General features: G+C 35.6%; 1 protein-coding gene across 5 annotated transcripts; it reads right to left on the reverse strand.

Annotated features, from left to right (window-relative positions):
* Nucleotides 1-872: 872 nt before the first annotated feature.
* Nucleotides 873-23,013, reverse strand: LOC105341219 (E3 ubiquitin-protein ligase MARCHF1). Of its 5 annotated transcripts, none has more exons than XM_011447605.4 (4): nt 22,854-23,013; nt 12,323-12,464; nt 3,577-3,858; nt 873-3,185 (listed from the first exon to the last, which is right to left on the reverse strand). In XM_011447605.4, the coding sequence occupies exons 2-4, from the start codon at nt 12,449-12,451 to the stop codon at nt 2,772-2,774; spliced, it is 825 nt and encodes a 274-aa protein (XP_011445907.1). In that variant the 5' UTR covers nt 12,452-12,464; nt 22,854-23,013; the 3' UTR covers nt 873-2,771. The 5 variants fall into 5 exon arrangements, with proteins under 5 accessions (XP_011445907.1, XP_011445910.1, XP_011445908.1 ...); XM_011447608.4 differs by lacking the exon at nt 22,854-23,013 and adding an exon at nt 16,870-17,356; XM_011447606.4 differs by lacking the exon at nt 22,854-23,013 and adding an exon at nt 13,873-14,021.
* Nucleotide 23,014: the final 1 nt, after the last annotated feature.

Raw genomic sequence — 23,014 nt, forward strand, 5'->3', positions numbered from 1 at the left:
TCTTTCTGGCCAAATGGTTATAAAGAAGATTTTTGTTTATTCATTCATATGTGAAACTTCAACCTTGTTGCAGCTATCCCTTGAAAATCAAGCCCGGGCCTTTTCACCCCCCCCCCCCTCCGGTAACAACAGGCATAAAAAATTCAAATGACCTTGCATTTTTATAAAACTGTGATAGTTAGACCTCTTACACATTGTTTTTCATTTCATAAAAAAAAATCAGCTCCTGTCGCGTGCGGGAACGCCCCAAAGTCAAAGAGCAATTTGGGAATTATTTTGCCTCAGCATACTGTTATGACACCTCTTGAATCCCCTTCACCGAAATATGTTTACCAAGTTTCGTTGAAATTGGTCCCCTGGTTCTGGAGATGAAGATGAAAATGTGAAATGTGAAAAGTTTATGATGATGACAACAATGATTGCTACAAAGACAGACCAACAAACTTTGAGAAAAGTTCATGTGAGCCTTTGGCTCAGGTGAGCTAAAAAGATTCAAAGGTCATAGTCAAAGATTACAAGAACAACATTAACAATTTAATTAAATCATGTAAACCAGCAATGGCCGTCTCTATGACTTAGCTAAGCAAGTGTACATTTGTTTTTTTAACAGTCATAATTTATTCACAGAAGAAATGAAAATATACAATTTCAATATTGAATTGTAAATTTATGAAGTTTGTGGTATCGAAACACAAATTTTCATTATGTACTAGTGTGTTAATCAATTTTTCAGTACAACTATCCTTGTTATAAAGAATTTTAAAAATGTACAAAGAAAAACTGAAATCAATTAATAATGTACATGTATAAATAAATTTACAAACCCCAGAATCTTAACCTATAAAATTCTAAACCAATAACAACAGACTAGATTTGATGATTTTATGCTTTATTCAATTAAGAATTCATTTACAAACAATATCAACAACTTTTTTTTTTAATTTTTAAAAACTACCCCACCCCCTATTCCTTTTTATTGTGCCTGCATTTGAACATTATTTCAAAATAAATTATTTATGAAGTACATGTATGAGTAAGTCCTTTAACAAGTATTTCTTATCAAATATAATATAGCTAAAATTAATGTAATGTTATCAACTACATCTTTAATTTAAAGAATAGCAAATGTATTTTTACATGGATAACTTTGTACACTTAAATTCACAATAATCCATACAGTGGGTTGTGGATTTCTACAATGGAATCATTTTTCTCTCTGAAGATGATGATATAATTTTAGTATAAAGCTGTACACTCGTTAGATGATGTAGTTCATACTCCTATGATGACGTCTTTAATCAGCAGGTGCTTGCAATGATCTGCTGAAGCCTATCCTAGTAATGCCAGTAATAAGTGACTGATGATGCTTCATTTGAACATGATGAAAAATTATATAATACAGAAAATACAGGCCGTCAACCTTTCAGAAACAAATAATATAGATTACCTTGAGTACAATATTCACTACACCTGGATTTATTTCACAGTGGGTCAACCTGGAACCCTGGGGCTCTGACAATGACTATCATAGGTCACAGTTAAAACAAAAACAGTAGCATATATTAGTACCTCTAAAGTTCAAACAACATATAAAGGGACTGTAATAGAATTAGGTTCCTTCTTACAATACAAAAACCAACAGAAAATACACCAATAGACATCTGGCTGTTTCAGAGAGTTGAAAGATGATTTAGCACCAAATGATATTTACTTCAATAGTTTACACACAGGTATACAGACTTATTTTGGAAAATGCTGGTGAAATGATCTTTGTTGGAAGTGAAGGAGTTAACATGTACATCCAAATCCTGAATCCTCCCCCCCCTAAAAAGTTCAAATTAAGTATATACAATTCCCGTCCCCCCAAAAAGAGTTCTGAATCTGGTCCTAAAATAACCTTCACCAGAAGTACATGAACTTGGCCATCATTTGACCTTCCATCCATCATTCCAAAACATCTTTAGACAGACAGACAAACAGACTAAGAGACAGACAAAACTAACAATAATTTGTTCATACCTCACTAAGGGACATAATCCACTAAACTTGTTCATAAAGCACACAATCAAACAAAATATAGTACATCAAACATGGTCAATACAATCAGAGGAGGAATTCTAATTAACTGACTTAAATATTACAATAAATTAAATATAACCACAGTCACAACAAATCAAAGTACAATGGACATTAACTATCGACTTTCACACCCAGAAATCCTACTTCCAAGTTGTTTGGCACAGTGTAAAGCATGCAAAAAAAAGAACAACCAAGAATCCATTAAGGCAGGGAAAAAGATAACAAAATGAAAGATTCTGTAAATGATATGTAAAGATCAAGGACTAGTCAATTCTACAACATAATGTTGATAGACCTGTTACATAACTATATCAAGTGATATACATGTATATATATCAGGTGCATTTCAATTTATCAAGTTAAACAGGTTCCTTTATAATCACCCAGTACACTATGAAGGGTGCAAGTTTAACAGGTTCCATTCAGTCACAACAAAATCAACTGAAAAGCACTTAGTTTTGTATCACTAACTTTGTAATAAAAAAAAATCAAAGGAATTTCATAAAGTCTGTGGGATTCATAAAAAAAATAAATTTCAGGCTTAATTCAAGTGTAGAAAATTTGTGTAATTTTATTCTGTTGATGATGGTTTCGATTTAAATGTGGAATGTAATTAATAATTAAATAACATATTTATACAATATACAGAAATTCCCAGTATTGACAACTACAAATATATAGGTAGATAGTCACTACAACAGTTCAGAATCGGTAGTCAAGCTCTCGTTGATTATTCCCCCTTCCCGCTCTTCCTGCGCAATCTTTGCTTTCTCAGGGGACGTATACGTCGCTATGGCCTTCACCCTCACTTCATCCGGCACATTTTCCACTGTGATCATTCGGTTGTATGCCTTCCATTTACGACAGAGTCTGACATACATTTTGCACTGGACGTACATGAAAACGAGGCCCCCAGTAAAGCCGATGGCGACCACGATAAGTTTGGTCCAGAACGGCCAGTCTAATGCCCCTTGTTCTACCTCCTCCGTGGTTCTGTCGATTAGCACATACAGCGACCAGATGACACACGTGATGGCGATCACATGGAATGTCACAGAACACGTTATCTTGCGTCTCTCCACGGCGGACATCTGAAGTCTCTCCCACTGAAATATCAACATTCAGATCTGTTACTCATTTCAACCAATGTGTACACACATTTAATAAATTTTTCACTCCAAAATTGTTCACAAGAGCCCTGAAAATACTGGAACTTGGTAAAAAAAAAGTTAACTACACTGCCTATCAAAAACTGTACAAAATATTGACAAAATTAATCAAGCAAAGTTCACTTTATCACAAAGTACTTTAAAAAAAAAAAATTGTAAATTTTATTATGTTGACTTTCTGATTTAAACAGCTGTTTCATAAAATGTTTGTGAATAAACATCTATTTACCATCAAAGAACAAAATATGATATCTCCACATTATTTTAATCCATGTAGATACTGATTTACAATGACAGTTTTAAAAGAACCAAAATATCACATGCGTACCTTTCTGAATGGTTTGACTTTGGACGTCATCTTGTACTCGTATTTACAGAGCTCGCAGCATTCTTTGTCGGAGCTTTTGATCCACTTCTGTAGACACTCCTGGTGTACAAATTTCATGCTGCCGTCACAGAGGCAGGGCGCAATGAGGGGCGAGTCATCCTCAATCTCGCACACCTCACACTGACAAATCCGACAGCAGTCCTGGCCTGAGGACAGCATGGACAGACTGGTCTCACATCGCTCCGACAGCTTGGGGGTGGGGGAGTTCACATGGAGGGTCTCCTACAAAGCACACACTCAAATTAATTACAATATTTATAAATGAATAGTTAGGGAAGTTAACCAAGAGAGTTTCCTCACAAATCATACACACATTTTCTTTTGGGTGGGGAGGGGGGGGGGGGGGGGGAGGAGGGGGGAGCTCACAGAGAGGGTTTCCTAAAAATCATGCACAGATTAGTAACACTGGTTTGGGGCGAGGGATTTCACCTTTGTTATACAGAGTTTCCTGCAAATCCTTCTTACATATATTACAACCATTGATGCAAGTATCAAAACATTATATATACACTGTGAACAGCAGGAATGATCAACATATGATAACTGGTCATTGTTTTCAAGGATCCAGCTATAAAATGCCTTATTTTTATAATTACCATTTGAATATTCCGTCTAACTACCGGTAATCATATCACGTATGAGTTCCAAATTAAAGCATGACAATGACTTGGACAGAGTACAGATCATATGTAAGCTTCACTCTCCGACGAATATCTTTATAACTGTGAAATACCCACAGAAGTTTTTACTAGTTAAATTGCCTTTTAAATCACATTGGTTAAAACATGTCAAAACAAAATAATATGTATATACAAATATAAACAAAACCCTGGGGGATTAGACTCACGACCCCAAAAATTAAGCTGAAGATTTAATTACAGCTTTCTTTACATTCTGTGCTGTATGGGCATGATTTAACTACAATTCACAAAGTTTAAACCCCCAGAGAATGTGGCCTTAATTATTCAAGTTCCAGGATATATTTACTCAAACAAAAAAACAAAACAAAACAGCTAATGGCCGTTAGTAAAGTCCAATAAAGGAATGAATCTTGGTGATAATTCAGCCGAGAGTTTGATCATCAGAGTTTAATACTTACTATTGGAGAATAATGTAATCTTTCATCAAGAAGAATGCGATTAGAAGTCAAAGAAAACTGCATATAATAGACAGACATCACTGGCTTACAAATTACAAAGTTAATACGTATTAATATTCTCAAGCTCACTGGCTTCAACAAAAAGGAACATTTGATCACAGTCGAAATGGTCTAGAAATCTTTGTAAGACTTCCACAGCTATAAATCACAGACAATATACATGCACCCTCTACCACTCTCCACAGAATACTACATCAAAGGGGAGGAAGAGAGCGGAGGGAAGACTTCAGATTTAGGAGGCTTTTGAATGATTTTAATTTATGACTCCTCAATCAGAAAATATGATTAATTTTGCCACAAGTGGGTCAGTATAGATAACTCTTCAATGCAACTCTCAAACCAGACTGTTTGTGCATTGTGTTAATCTGCAGTCTTGTGTTGCATGAAGTCTTAATAACTTAATTATTCTGTGGTAATCGATATCAAACAACCATAGTATATGATTAATTGACAAATATGCAACCAAGTAAAAACTAGACAAAATACTAACATACAATTATACTCAATGATTTGTGTATCATATACACAAGCTGTGCTATGATGTGACCATATATTAATAATTTTGACATGAAACATTCACCACTGGAATTGGATGAAAGGTGAGATACCTAGCGTTGTCGCAATCAACACTGACCGACAGATCGTAAAACCATCCAAAAATAACAACAAAACAACTTTACCAAAACACTCCATGTCAGTCTATTTATAGCACAGCCTATACTTGACAGAATACAGCTCCAGAATTAATGTCTTCCATTTATCTCTGTAAACTGATATATATATTATTTAATTTCATAACTAGAAATTATCTAAAAATAAAGAATTATAATTATTACAGATGATAAAAGAAGAATAATTATTTACATTCAATTAAAATAAAACTAAAAAATAACAATTACATGTACTTGATAAATATATCAAAGTTATCACTATGAGTATTCTATCTTAACTGTTAAAATTTTTATTTTTTTTAAATTGGACCTATTTATTTTACTCGAAACTTCTCTTGAGTAATACTATACATATAGTTTAACTACATAAACTTGTTCTGTACATACAGTAAAAAGGATTTAATTTTTATGTCAGGAGTATTTGTGATAATAAAAGTCTTACCCCTTGTGTATACATAGAAATGTTACAATAAAAGATTTACCCCTGATGTGTACACAGGTACATAACAGTAAGTCTTACCCCAGGTGTGTACACAGGTACATAACAGTAAGTCTTACCCCACGTGTGTACACAGGTACATAACAGTAAGTCTTACCCAAGGTGTGTACACAAGTAAATAACAGTAAGTCTTACCCCAGGTGTGTAAACAGGTACATAACAGTAAGTCTTACCCCCAGGTGTATAAACAGGTACATAACGGTAAGTCTTACCCCAGGTGTGTAAACAGGTACATAACAGTAAGTCTTACCCCACGTGTGTAAACAGGTACATAACAGTAAGTCTTACCCCAGGTGTGTAAACAGGTACATAACAGTAAGTCTTACCCCTAGTGTGTACACAGGTACATAACAGTAAGTCTTACCCAAGGTGTGTACACAAGTAAATAACAGTAAGTCTTACCCCAGGTGTGTAAACAGGTACATAACAGTAAGTCTTACCCCAGGTGTGTACACAGGTACATAACAGTAAGTCTTACCCCAGGTGTGTAAACAGGTACATAACAGTAAGTCTTACCCCACGTGTGTAAACAGGTACATAACAGTAAGTCTTACCCCACGTGTGTAAACAGGTACATAACAGTAAGTCTTACCCCACGTGTGTAAACAGGTACATAACAGTAAGTCTTACCCCCAGGTGTGTAAACAGGTACATAACAGTAAGTCTTACCCCAGGTGTGTACACAGGTACATAACAGTAAAAGTCTTACCCCAGGTATGTACACAGGTACATACCAGCAAGTCTTACCACAGGTGTGTACACAGGTAGATCATAAAAGAAGTCTTACCCCAGGTGTGTACACAGGTACATAACAGTAAGTCTTACCCCAGGTGTGTAAACAGGTACATAACAGTAAAAGTCTTACCCCAGGTATGTACACAGGTACAAAAAAGTAAAAACTTTACACCAGGTGTGTTCACAGGTACATAACAGTAAAAGTCTTACCTAAGTGTGAACATAGATACATTACAGTCTTACTTAAGATTTGTACACAGGTACATACCAGCAAGTCTTACCACAGGTGTGTACACAGGTAGATCATAAAAGAAGTCTTACCCCAGGAGTGTCTATCACAATTTAAGCCTTATCCCAGGTGTGCACTCAGGTAGATGCAATGATTGGACAGTGAGTGAAGTTTTGTACCTGCTATAACCACTGACCACTGCCTGACAGAAGATATCAAAGTGCTCCATGCTTCCCCGATCACAGCCATTGTCGTCAGCTGAATGATGACACAGTCAGAAATTGAGAGAGGGTGTCAAGCCATTACTGATCTGACAGTGCAGGGTCACTACAGAGAGCATGAATCAACAGGATGGGGAAATATTACCACAGTTCACATCTGACAATGTCAATCCTCCGAGTCGTCTTAAATCAGGGGACCGCCAGATCTGTGTCCCTCAGACGCCCTGAAAGTCTCTCACTAATAGCATGTATCACGATGAACAAATGGACCAGCAGAAAGACAAATCCATGTCCTTGGAAGATTCTAACTACATGCAATATCACAATGAACAGACAGATAGACAAACAAGATTGAGAAATCCATGTCATGGGGATATTCTTACTTATCGCTTGCATTCCAGTGAACAGATAGACAGACAGACAGACAGACAAATCCATGTCACGGGAATATTCTTATTTATAGCTTGTATTCCAGTGAACAGATAGACGTACAGACATACAGACAAATCCATGTCACGGGAATATTCTTACTTATAGCTTGTATTCCAGTGAACAGATAGACGTACAGACAGACAGACAAATCCATGTCAAGGGAATATTCTTACTTATAGCTTGTATTCCAGTGAACAGATAGACGTACAGACAGACAGACAAATCCATGTATCAGGAAGATTCTTACTGTTAGCTTGTTTCATAGTAAATACACAGACAAAACAACAGACAGACAGACAGACAGACGGACAAACAGACAGACAGCTGGTTTGGGTTTTCATATGAGATGAGTTTTGGAGAATGATTTTCAAGTGATCTACCTGTACCCAGGTGAGACTGAGAACTACTAATAGGTGTAATGACCTTGACCTTAGAGGAGAAAACCACTGTCCAATGAGAAGCTAGGGCTGCCATATAATCAAAATGATCTTGAAGTTAGATATTCTCTTGATGTACAGTTAACAGGGGTAAATCTCCTGGACATGAATATTGTTTATATCATCCATGTTCTCAAAAAATAGAAAAAATTAACAGAATAAAACAAAATAAATAATACATCTCCCCTCACCCTAAAAACCCTCCAATAAAACAACAAAACAAAAAATCAGCAGAATATAAATTCTATGATTTAGAACAATTCTCAATAAGATCACATCAATCCTGCACATAAAGCAAAGGGACAACAAAAGGAATATTCAACATTCAATACCAGTATTAAACGGGAAAGTCTAGACAACAACACAAGGAATATTCAACATTCAATACCAGTATTAAACGGGAAAGTCCAGAGGCATTTCATTAGCATTATGAGCATTATGAGCACTACACATAAAACTGAAATTAAGAAGGCTGAATGGTTGTGGTCAGTTTAAGACCATATCTATCTCCTTTAGATGAAGAGCTCTGTATAAATATATAAAAAGCTTACAAAATTTAAATTTTACTGATTTTAATTTTTTATTTTTTCTTTGCTATTTTTTTTCACCATGAACTAGTATACCTCATAGTATTATTTTGTTATTAAAACTATTAATAATAGTATATAGCTTTTATATATTAAATAGTTTATGGTCAAAAATACCATTTTTAAAAATTTTAAGATAAATTTGCTAAATTTATTATAGTTCACCCAGCCTCCTTAATTAACGGTAAATGAACAATTACTGCTTTTCAATTAAGTTCACTGTTCATAAATTAAAAAAATTCTGATCTTAGAATTACAAAGTCTGAAAAGACAACAAGAGAGAACTAAGTACTTGAGGACTAAATATTCAGAATTGTCCATGTTGCTGTTACCTGCTTTGGCTGATTAGATATATCCATGTTTCTCTGTCAGAAATCACTTATCTCAATGACCACTAATCAAACTCTACACCACAGATGATAATCTTATTGTGTGTCTTCTAGACAAAGGATTACACCTTTATGGCCGAGTCTGTGGATGCTGACCATAGTGAACCTCAACCCTGCAGGCTCCCCGATACCTGGCATTATATACCTGGATATAAAAGGTAAACAGCTCCGGCTCCCTGATACCTGGCATTATAAATGTAAAGGTAAACAGCTCAGGTGTCAGAGCGCCAGGTAACACACCCTCCGTTACTGACCATACATCTCAGCCATCATCTTGTATGGATTGCATCATCACCAGGACTAGTCTGATGGTCTATGATTTCACATGTTATTCTATAGCACAATGGATTCATATTTAGAAACTTTTTTTTAGGTGGAGGGGAGGGGTAAGTGATTATTCCACATTAGAACAAATTCATTATCTCTCTCTCTCTCTCTCTCTCTCTCTCTCTCTCTCTCTCTCTCTCTCTCTCTCGGGGGGGGGGGGGGTGATAGACTTCATGATCTTTGTATCTTAACAAGAAAAAGCTTTCTGTTTCATTAAATCATTACTTAGTTAATGAATAAATTGGTTTTGATGCACTAGTTGCTGACATATAGAGTCATATTTAAGGTAATAGAATCATTTGACATTTCAAGTTGCGTCCACTTCACAGTGTACATTATTAACAAACAACTGAATTACATTACTTATACTGGAACATGAAGTATTCATTTAATCTGCATCACCTTGCATATTAATCTTCAAAAAGTGATCCTTTTATGCCAGTGTTAATGGGATGCACATTTTCTGTTTGTAAGTATAGTGTATACCTGAGTTCCTATTTATCAACTGAAATTGCAGGTAAATTGCACATAAACATGAATATATTGCTTTGAAATTTCATTGATATGTTTTTTTAAATAACAATTTCACAAAAACAATGCCAGCACTCGACTGATCAGAGAAGTCAGAGAACCCACTGAGAGTATACCTGAATAAAAAACCCACTCCACAATTATTTTAGCAAGCTCCAAAAATATCTTCTTTTTTAGATTGTTAACAAAATAGACAATTTTGTTGTATAAAGAGCATTGTAGCAGTAATACTAAAATGAACTTAATTACAATCATATTTCTGCCTAATGGCATTGACGTAAATAATACTACACTTCATGTGGAAGAAAAAATCTATAAAGCAAATTCTGTTAGATGAAATATTATAAGAACTGAGGGCTTTAAAATGACAATATAATACAAAAGATTGAAACATTGGTTACGTCCTACGCTATGAAATTTCTGAATTTTCTGAAATTAGTCATCAACCCATAGATTAGCATTGAACTATGCTTATTTAATGGACTATGCTTAATATCTACGGTAATAAAGAGCCCAGAATACTGGTAATTTATTTCAAGAGGCTGAGCTTGATCCTTAGGTTTAGAGCTGATTGTCTCAGAACATTGTCAGAATGCCAGTTTGTATTCAAGTCAAAATTGAGAAAAAAAACTTAAGCTTAGCAGGTTAAAATTCAAAAAGTGTGAGTGTGATCATTGATTCTTTTTACCCGAGCATTTCATTGCAAAAGGAGTGTACCAGTAAATCTTTGTTTAAATCAATAGTTGGACCCTGACAGACCGTCCAATCAAAGTTCTTATCTACCAGTGTGTACCCCCCAAAACATACAGAAGTGAGCCAGGGTTCAGACCAAGACATTTAAGTTCATTCAAATAAATCCTGCTACCCGGCCATTAGGGGCTATTGTCAGAGAGAAAAATTCCCCCCTACAGGGTTTATACAATCCCTCCAGACGGATGATTCTCAGTGAAATGAACAGGTCAAATTCATGAGAGGTTTCATGTAGACATCACGCAGATGCATGACAATGTTACTGAATCTCTGACAGAATTCATGTTCAAATCAATTGACATCAGACCTACTTGTCTACAATGTGGCTGCTGAGAGAAGTCTCAATTGATTAGGCAATCATTTGAACTGGAGATGACCAAGCTATAAAGTCACCAGAACTTATCTGAGCATTTTGATGTGTGATTGTAGTTGCCATGTTGACCAAATTATAAAACTATCTAACTTATACCCCCTTCCCTCACCCCACCCCCATCAATTATTTCCTATCAATGCAAATATTCAAAAGCAATGCTTCAAATCATGATCTATTTTTGTCCCATGGATTATTTCTAATTCAGAGCTTGGTTCACAGTGACAAGCCTAACCCACAAACTACCACATGTCTATATGTCCCCCATTACCGATCACCAATATCTCTATAAACTACTCCCCCCCCCCATTCACTACCTAATCTCTTAATGCCATTGCCACATCTCTAAAAGACACCCCCCCCCCCCATCACTACCACACCTGTATATGCCACTCCCTTTAAATCATTGCCACCTCCGTAAATGCAACCTCCATTTACTATCGATCACATCTCTAACTGCCCTCCCCCCGCCGTCCCCCCCCCCCCAAAAAAAAAATCACTCCCCCATTTCTATATGCCACCCAAATCACTTCCACATCTCTATAGGCCATACCCACACACACACACACACACATTTACATTTGACAATCATCTCATACCACCCCCTTCCCCCAATCACTTCCACATCTCTATTTGCGATAGCCACAGCTTTCATTTCTAAATACTTCTAAGCAATTTTTTCCTATTTTTACATACAAAATGAACCTTTTTTATTTGGTCCCTTGATAGATTACGAAACTGGTTATAGTCTTAGAACAATGAATACCATTCTGCTCCTAGAACATTCTTACAAAGCCACAGGCAGTTGATTTATGGGTAGGATTGAACATGCTTGCACACAAAACAATAAAGTGATAGCAGACAGTGGCCTGGGAATACCACATCCTCCTTGTTGATGCTTAAATTTAACAGACATCTAACAACTACTTGGAAACTCAGCATCTTCCTTTCTTTTAATGTCAACCAGTGAGTAGTATTCCAAAGCTAGGGCCAAAATAAAATTATTGTTTGTTCGGAATTGCCTTCCACCTCATTGAAATACCCCTGTTGATAAAATTTTATTTGCAAAAAATAAAGAATTTTTTTATATGGAGTTTTTTTTTCTTTTTTCTTTTAAACAAATTTTTAATTAGCTAAACTTCAAGTTGAAAAAATAAAAAAAATCCCCCCTCCCTCCTGGGTCTAGAGACCTCCAGTTGGTAATTCCAAATGAAATTTTTTTTAAAAAAATGGCCTAAGTTGAGTCTGTTTAAGATTTATAATCTCCACCTTATAACCTTATAGTCATATGTTACAAAAATTTATGTTTGGGAGGTTTGCCTGACTGGGGGGGCATTTGTTATATTTACCTTGGCGGAGTCCTTCTTTTTGATTGGTGTGGGCTGGGGTTTTTTGGGAGGTTTGCCTGACTGTGGGACATTGTCCGAGGGATGGACAGCAATCTGTGTCAGGGGCATGGTGTTTATTCCACCATGCATGTCATCTCAGCATCTGTAATCAAGAAAAAAACAATTTGGACATAAATTTTATGTTTGCAGTAGGAAAGAGGTAAAAAGACTAGACTTTGAATCATACCCAGGACCCTTATTCACTAATATGGAGCTCTACAACCTGTCTATACCTTATGGTGCAGCAACCATCTGACAAGAAAGGTAACTCTTACTAGTATCAAGGACTGTGCTAAGGTTTTCCTCTCAATTTATATCAAAGTTTGCCAGGCAATGAAATTGTTTGCATTTTTGAATATTTTTAAACATTTTTTATAAAAAAAATATTGTCACTACGGCAAAGTTTATGCAGTAGTTTAAGTTGATGAGGAAATTTATAACATTAAAAAACAATTTTATCTAGATAAACTCCAGGTGAGATGACAGAGGAACAGGTAAAAGCACTGTGACCACCTAGCTCACATTGACCAGGGACTTCTGACTGAGAGGAGAATGCTACTCACACAAAGGCACATTTATGATATCATTGTCACAAGTAGAGTTCAATCTTATTATGGAAACAAATTATATATTCCAATCAGGATAAAGCAATTACCAGTCATTGCAAAACTTGTATCATCTTCTACACAAACAAGAAATGTTTGTGAAACACTTATGCCCCTCTCCATTGAAGACCTCTGGGAAGAAAATGAAAGGAAACCACAAATAATTGGAATTTTTTGAAGTCAAAGGGGCATAACTTTGTCAAAACTTCCTCAATCAGTATAAAAAATTGTACGTGACCTAGATATTTACATGATATATATGTATATCAAATTTCATTTCAGTATGACAACCTCTGCAAAGAAAAGTATGAATGTAAACTGCAAATAATTGGAATTTTTTGAAGTCCAAAGGACATAACTCTGTCAAAACTGACTTAATCATACCCAAAATAGTACTTGACCTAGATATTCTCATGATAAATCTGTATATTAAATTTCATTTCAATAGATGCAACCTCTGCGAAGAAAATGAACGGAACATGAGGATGGACAGCAGCAAACCAATATGCCCTCCCTTCTTTGAAGGTTGGCATAAAAAATTTAATCAACATTTAATTTACATTTACAGCTATATTTTGCACAAAAAAAAATTCATTTTAAACAAAGAGATAAAAATTGCTTTAAATTAATTAAAACTAGGCTTTATCTTAAGCCATTGGTTCAAATTGTGTTTATTAACTTAAAAAAAATTCCGGATATTAGACAAAAACTGCACATTTGCCACAAAATTTTGGTTCTAAATTAAAAGAAATTTATAGCATTAAATGATTTTTAAAAAATCAATATCATGGTGGCTAAAAAGAAAAAATATTCCAAAACTGTAAAATGTGTGACAACCAAGTTTACTTTTGTTCATAATTAAAAGAAAATCAGAAAACAAAACGTTTTTTTTTTTTGTATACTTACAATATGATGAAGTTTTATTCCTTTCTAAGGTAAAATATCCTTAACGTCATTTTCTAAACTTTTTCACTTCCTTATCGGAGATAAAAATTCTAAGCCGAATAAATACAGTTCATAAAACTTCAATCTGTCGGAGATAATTTATGCTAAATATCGACCAACCTTTACCAAGACAGGAGCAATATCTAGTGATTTAACATTTAAAGTACACAACATAAAAATGTAAGGCAATAAAAAAATGTGTTTGGCTCCAAATCATGAACTTTTACTGCCAATAAACCTGAAGGGAGACTGGTGCATTTTAAGTCATGTTAATATGTCTTTAATTCAGCAAGAATTAGGACCACAACATATAGATAAGTCTGACGGGTCAGATTCCGAGCTTTTTAAAAACAGGACGATGGCAGAGGATAACACCGTTAACGCCAGGGAAACTGAGAATTAATACTTCAATTTTGAATCTCAAATTTCCCAGGTATATTTAATACATTTAATATTGAAAATGATAACCTGTGTAATAGTGTACAAATAACCTTTGTCTGACAGCAATTCAATACCTTGGATTAATTAGAAAAAAGATTGCTTTGTAGAACATTGACCCACATCTTTGGTTTTTTGTCTTACAGTATACCAGTAGATATTTCTGCAGACTTTTTCACAGGATGAGGCCGAATATAACAAATCGAAATATCATGACTCTCTACTGTTGAAATCTTATTTCATCAAAATAATACAAGGGAAAACAAATACCGCTTGAAATACATTATACTTTGTTGACACTGAGAAAACAGTTCAGTGTAGAATACCCCTTCCAACAAGTTATGCAAGTGCAGTTATTTACCTGCATAAATTTCTTTAAATGATCCCAGCATTAAAATATTTCAATGAATTCTGTCCCTGCCCCAAAGATAATGTCTCTGGATCAATATTATGATATAGATTTTCATAAGACACCTTTATAAATGGCTGAATCAAAATCTTTAGATGAACCAGGAGAAAGGGCAGACTGAAGTGTTACAAAACACAAACGATTATACATAATTCAAGCACATGAAATTGAATTTCATCAAAATCATTTTTACCATCAACCTGTCGATCAAGCATGGGTTTTAATGGAATAGTAACAATTTGCTTTTTTAATAATTCAAAACCTTCAGAACATTCTTTTTTTCATTATTTATTCTCCTTGTTTTAGACTGATCATTGGGACTGTGTGTACGTACAAAAGAAATTTCAAATAACAATCAAATTTATCAATTAGCTACCCAATGTTTTAACTTAATGGATTCCAGCAATAGTAATTAATACACAGTTACGCATAAATCTTTCACTTTGAAGATCATTCCATGAGACTGAAATATTTATAACTTTGTTTAACCCCAAGTTCTCTTCTCTGCATGGATAGGAATGAACTTACTACATGGTTTGTAAGAAAATTAAACAATATCAACTACTTATTCGAGAGCTTTTTTCGACAGAACCTTCCCCATGATTCAAATTTAGATTATATAACACATAGAGGATGATTTGAAACACTCGGATACTTAAGTAGCTTAAGGTCAGACGACACGTTCCTCGAGAATCTTTTTTGTATCTCCTCATAATAAAGAGTTCCAACAAAAAATTTTTATTTTATAATTACTTTTAAAATGATCAAAATTTACTTGTATTTGGTTATATGCCTATAGATGGTCAAGTGGTTAGAACCGTGGCCGCTCACTTCCAGTAGCGTATAGGTTCTAGAGGTCGTGAGTTCAAAGCCCCGCCCCGGCGGAAATATAGTTCTATTTTAGAGAATTTAGCTTTGCTGTAGATGTATTTATTTTCATATCAGCAATTCAAGTGTATCTTCAAGAAGATTATATAGGAAATTGCATATTCTAGTATTTTGCAGAAATGCCTGGTAAGGTACCCTAATTTTTTGCAAGAAAGCTTGTCAAAGTAGTTGTAAACCATTAACAAATTCCTGGAAAAAGTTATTTAAAATTGAGGAACGTGTCGTCTGACCTTAAACGACCTCAGATATATAGGACAGATCATCAGCTATCTGATGAAAAAAAAATCAAGGTCCAATGAAGTTTGGATTCCAACTACAAGACCAGCTTAACTTTTAGACCCGTTTCCTTTAATTCTTGTAGAGTCTGCTTCTGTCAAAGATGAACCTACACGACCAGGTCCCATTCATCAGACTTTCCCAGGTAATAAAGATAAATATCCTACTGAGAATAAAGCTCATTTTGTACTATTTACAGAATTCTTTCCTCTCAGATAGGTTGTGAAAATCTTTTTCAACATTTATTGTTCCTTTCATAGCAATCCAAATAACCACTTCCCATCTTAACAAATCAACATAATTTTCCTCCACTTGAAAAAATGTTTTCAACCAGAAAAGTTGACCCTCCTTCTGAGCAATGCTAACATGCAGTTTCAATCTTTGCAAAGTTACATTTATAATGCTGCTCTCTCAAAGACTGATAGCGTTGAAAACTTTTTACCCCTGATTATATCGTTAAACTACATGTACTATGAATTTTGATAAAACTTGAATGTAACAATATAGCATGCCATAATTTGGGAAATACGCGTCAAATGCAGCATCCAATTTAGTTCATTAAGAGCAAATGCATTGGTTATAATGTTCCCAAATGTTTAATGTCAAACATGTTTTAACTTTTAAGTTAAAACCCATTTAACTTTTGCCTCAATTTGCCTTCAATGTTATAAATTTTTCATCTTCATATATTGAAATGGTGCATGGATTTAAAAAGTGTGAAATATTTGAATTCAAAAATGTAGCTATGGAAAATTATAATACAGATGTCAATAACCCTGTTTACAGGGGAAATTAACAAAGGGTTACATGTTGAAGTCCATAAAATTTATAAGGATTACAGCTTCAGGTGAAACGTGAAAGAAAACTAGCTTTGGAAACAGTTGATTTTGAAACATGGATCTTATAAAAAAAAAAGATTCGGTCTCCCTATCCTGAGGTTTGCTTACTTGGGAGGCTCCTGTGTCTCCACCCCATTTAACTTTCAGAGACTTCCGATGAATCAAAATAGTTTCTTTATGTCAAAAACAGCTCAGAGATAATGACTGGGTTTTTTTCCAGCTTGGAAACATTTAAAGATTATGATAGTTTCTTCTAACACTGGTGCGTTAAGGTCCCATTCATGGATTGAACTACTTCTTTAGTCAGAAACTGCAGCCATTGTGAAATTGTTTTTTCCTTCTGAAGTCATTCATGGATTGAGAATCCTCGATTTTGTCTTCCATTTAGGTTAGTTGTTTTCTATGAGCATCATAAAACAGTGGCAGTAATTACAGCTTGTACTGTAGACGGGGAGATCTACGAACAACCACTGGTATCACTGCCTGTGATCGTAAAAACCTTCAGTTTACACACGGACACACCAACAGAATCCAACTGTTCACATCATGTAATATCAAGGCATCTCTCTTTGATCAATAGGAAACAGTGGGCTGTTCATCAATTCCCGATACAATACAATATCATACTGTTATAATCATCATAGGCCAAACTCAGTAAAGAAAATCAATACACAAGCAAACTTGGGTTATATATCATTATTCAAAACTGTATACAGTCAACTAATCAGACGGTTTCTTCCAATTCTGCTGGGGTTACTACACATGCAATTGCATTCATTCTGTCTGGGTTTTTTTACAGTGTCAGTTAAGATTTAGTAAATAGCCTGTAAAATGGTTTGACTATGGTCTAAACCTGTGGTGTCTCGTACACTGTCTAATTCCAGTGTCTAGTAAACTAGCACCTATAAATGTTTTGTAGTGTCAATCAGAGTCTATTGCAATGTATAGGTGTGTCTGTTAGTGTCTATAAATAAAGCATCTATTGCATGGTCTAGTTGTGTTTTTGTGTCTAGTGTGCCTGCTATCGATCATTTAATGTCTATTAATACAATGGCTCCTGTCTATTGCAGTGTCTAACTGTATCTAATGCAGTAAAAAATAGTGTGTATTACATTGTATAGTATTGTATCTTACACTTTTAATTTGTGCAGTAGTCTAATAGCATCTTGTAGGGTCTGTGACAATGACTTGTAGGGTCTGTGACAATGACTTGTAGTGTCTGTTACAATGACTTGTAATGTCTGTTACAATGACTTGTAGTGTCTGTTACAATGACTTGTAGTGTCTGTTACAATGTTTTGGTGTGTCTGTTCAATGACTTGTAGGGTCTGTGACAGTGACCTGTAGGGTCTGTTACAATGACTTGTAGTGTCTGTTACAATGACTTGTAGTGTCTGTTACAATGACTTGTAGTGTCTGTTACAATGACTTTTTGGGTCTGTTACAATGACTTTTTGGGTCTGTTACAATAACTTGTAGTGTGTGTTTCAATGACTTGTAGGGTCTTTGACAATGACTTGTAGTGTCTGTTACAATGACTTGTAGTGTCTGTGACAATGACTTGTAGGGTTTATAACAATGACTTGCATGGTCTGTTACAATGATTTGTGGCATTTGTTACTTCTTGTATCTGTTACAGTTTCCAGTATGCAGCAGTGTCTTTTATAAAAGTTCAGTATCTGTTGTATGCCATAGTGAGTAATGCATGAAAATTAAGACCACAGACTAAGGTCACAAACTATTGCTTCAGACTATAGCAGCAGACTAATGCTACAAAAAATGCCACAAATCATTTTGACCAGAGAAAATTCACCATAAAACCTGACTGACAAATACCACAGAGAAAATCCACAAACTAATTCCATAGATTCCCTGTGACCACAGACTAATATCATAGACTCACTGTGACCACAGACTAATTCCATAGACTCCCTGTGACCAGACTAATTCCATAGACTCCCCGTGACCACAGACTAATTCCATAGACTCACTGTGCCCACAGACTAATTCCATAGACTCACTGTGACTACAGACTAATTCCATAGACTCACTGTGACCACAGACTAATTCCATAGACTCACAGTGACCACAGACTAATATCATAGACTCACTGTGACCACAGACTAATTCATAGACTCATTGTGACCACAGACTAATTCCATACACTCACTGTGACCACAGACTAATTCCATAGATTCCCTGTGACCACAGACTAATTCCATAGACTCACTGTGACCACAGACTAATTCCATAGACTCCCCGTGACCACAGACTAATTCCATAGACTCACTGTGACCACAGACTAATTCCATAGACTCACTGTGACCACAGACTAATTCCATAGACTCGCTGTAACCAAAGACTAATTCCATACACTAACTGTGACCACAGACTAATTCCATAGATTCCCAGTGACCACAGACTAATTCCACAGACTCACTGTGACCACAGACTAATACCATAGATTCACTGTGACCACAGACTAATTCCATACACTCACTGTGACCACAGACTAATACTACAGACTCACTGTGACCACAGACTAATACCATAGACTCACTGTGACCACAGACTAATTCCATAGATTCCCTGTGACCACAGACTAATTCCATATATTCACTGTAACCACAGACTCATTCCATAGACTCACTGTGACCACAGACTCATTCCATAGACTCATTGTGACCACAGACTAATTCCATACACTCACTGTGACCACAGACTAATTCCATAGATTCCCAGTGACCACAGACTAATTCCACAGACTCACTGTGACCACAGACTAATACCATAGATTCACTGTGACCACAGACTAATTCCATACACTCACTGTGACCACAGACTAATACTACAGACTCACTGTGACCACAGACTAATACCATAGACTCACTGTGACCACAGACTAATTCCATAGATTCCCCGTGACCAAAGACTAATTCCATATATTCACTGTAACCACAGACTCATTCCATAGACTCACTGTGACCACAGACTCATTCCATAGATTCACTGTGACCACAGACTAATTCCATACACTCACTGTGACCACAGACTAATACTACAGACTCACTATGACCACAGACTAATACCATAGATTCACTGTGACCACAGACTAATTTCATACACTCACTGTGACCACAGACTAATTCCATACACTCACTGTGACCACAGACTAATTCCATAGACTCACTGTGACCACAGACTAATACCATAGATTCACTGTGACCACAGACTAATTTCATACACTCACTGTGACCACAGACTCATTCCATAGACTCACTGTGACCACAGACTCATTCCATAGACTCACTGTGACCACAGACTAATTCCATAGATTCCCAGTGACCACAGACTAATTCCACAGACTCACTGTGACCACAGACTAATTCCACAGACTCACTGTGACCACAGACTAATACCATAGATTCACTGTGACCACAGACTAATTCCATACACTCACTGTGACCACAGACTAATACTACAGACTCACTGTGACCACAGACTAATACCATAGACTCACTGTGACCACAGACTAATTCCATAGATTCCCCGTGACCAAAGACTAATTCCATATATTCACTGTAACCACAGACTCATTCCATAGACTCACTGTGACCACAGACTCATTCCATAGACTCACTGTGACCACAGACTAATTCCATACACTCACTGTGACCACAGACTAATACTACAGACTCACTATGACCACAGACTAATACCATAGATTCACTGTGACCACAGACTAATTTCATACACTCACTGTGACCACAGACTAATTCTATACACTCACTATGACCACAGACTAATTCCATAGACTCACTGTGACCACAGACTAATATCATACACTCACTGTGACCACAGACTAATTTCATACACTCACTGTGACCACAGACTAATACTACAGACTCACTATGACCACAGACTAATACCATAGATTCACTGTGACCACAGACTAATTTCATACACTCACTGTGACCACAGACTAATTCCATACACTCACTGTGACCACAGACTAATTCCATAGACTCACTGTGACCACAGACTAATTCCATAGACTCACTGTGACCACAGACTAAATCCATACACTCACTGTAACCACAGACTAATACCACAGATTCACAGATTCACTGTGAGCACAGACTAATTCCATACAGACTAATTCCATACACTCACTGTGACCACAGACTAATTCCATAGATTCCCAGTGACCACAGACTAATTCCATAGACTCACTGTGACCACAGACTCATTCCATACACTCACTGTGACCACAGACTAATTCCATAGATTCCCAGTGACCACAGACTAATTCCATAGACTCACTGTGACCACAGACTTATTCCATAGACTCACTGTGACCACAGACTAATTCCATAGACTCACTGTGACCAAAGACTAATTCCATATATTCACTGTAACCACAGACTAATTCTATAGACTCACTGTGACCACAGACTAATACCATAGACTCACTGTGACCACAGACTAATACTACAGACTCACTGTGACCACAGACTAATTCCATAGACTGATACACCAGAGTTTTATAACCACCCACTAATTCCACAGAGTTAACCACAAATTAATACCACTGAGTAAAACCACAGTCTTATACTATAGACTACTTATGACAAGGGCTAATACATGTAGTTTTTAATATTAGTGACTTACACAGCAATGAGAAGTTGACTTGTTGGACAGACATACACTTACGCTTTAACTATCAATGAATTTTGAAAGCAGCATACTTATACATCATTTTGCTTTATGCTTTACATCTTAAACTTACTTAGAACTGGATAGAATGTTCTATCGTTATTAAAATGACAGATATCCTACAGACCCTGTCTAACGATAGAATTTTGTCCCCTAGGCTCACTTTGCAGCAAATGAAAATAAATACATTGCATTGTATCTCGCATTCATTTTCTGATGATTGGTCTAAAATACCTATATATGTTGCTATTTCATAGTCCCATTTTACCACATTCATTGTTTTTGCAATGAAATCACTACTACGGTTTTAACATCTGGTTTGAAAATTTGCTGTTTACATCGCCATGTAAGTGATTAAATCCAAGACATTTCGTGAGATTTCCAGCAAAAAGGCAGGCATATTCAAATGCAGAAAAAAAAGTGTGTTACCAAAATGCCCTGATAAGGTCCACTTAATTAATATTTTGTGGACTTAACTAGTAATAACTACATAATAAAATCATATAAATGTTCAAAAACGGTTTGTAATGTATATTTATGCATTTTTTGATGCGAAGCAGATCCATTTCGCAGCTGCTACATTGCGAGTATTTGGGACAAATTCTAACTGTGACCTGAGTGTAGCCTTTCTAATTTAGATCATGAAACATATTAAATTTCCTGTTATAATGTCAAATTCACTTTGATTAGTCAGGGAGCTAGCTCTCTAGAATTTCAAAATCTAAAATTTAAATCTCAGGGTTTCTTGAATAATTATATCTATTTCATTATTCCCTTTTGTATTAGAAATATAAATATATAGGCCCCAATTCCTTTGTCTCTCCTTGAATTTATGGTGTAAAGACCAGTTAACTCTTAAATAGATATCATTGAATTTTGAATTTGGTAGGGGATTAAAAAAAAAATTATTTTAGATATTGTCAATAAAGTACTTAATATGAATAATAAAACAGTTCATTAATATGTAATAACAAGTCATTTACTGGGCTTAGGATGAAACATTTACACCTGTTTTGTGTTCTCGATAGACTCCCTATTGTACCTGTGCCTGTATAACATCAATACATCTTACTCTTAAACTTAAAATAATCTATACATTGAGTCTAATTCTATTTAACTTTTAGAATGAAACATCGATTTATTACTGGTAAATTCTTAATACACTGAACATTCAAATAAGATTGGTTGCCGTGACTATAATGTTTTAGTCATACAATACATAACATCCTAACACGACTCCCCCGTGTTGAACACTCGTATAAACAAAGCAATACATGCATAATGAAATCCGACATTTGTTTTCTTCAATTTTCAGCAACTTTTCTTCCGAAACGAGATCTGATATTTAACACGTCATGGTTCAATGAGTTTCTTACCGTTTTCACCGATTATCTGTGGTTGTTAGGTAACGCATACTAATTTGTAAGAATGTGGCCAGGATCTCATCTTTATTCACCTGTCTACATTTTATCTACCTGTGCTCGACTGTCAAGGCCATCTTCTGACGTCAAAACAAAAACAGCGCTACCTAGAAAGA

Source organism: Magallana gigas, chromosome 7 (genome assembly GCF_963853765.1).
Source record: "Magallana gigas chromosome 7, xbMagGiga1.1, whole genome shotgun sequence".
Taxonomy (NCBI): Eukaryota; Metazoa; Mollusca; class Bivalvia; order Ostreida; family Ostreidae; genus Magallana; species Magallana gigas.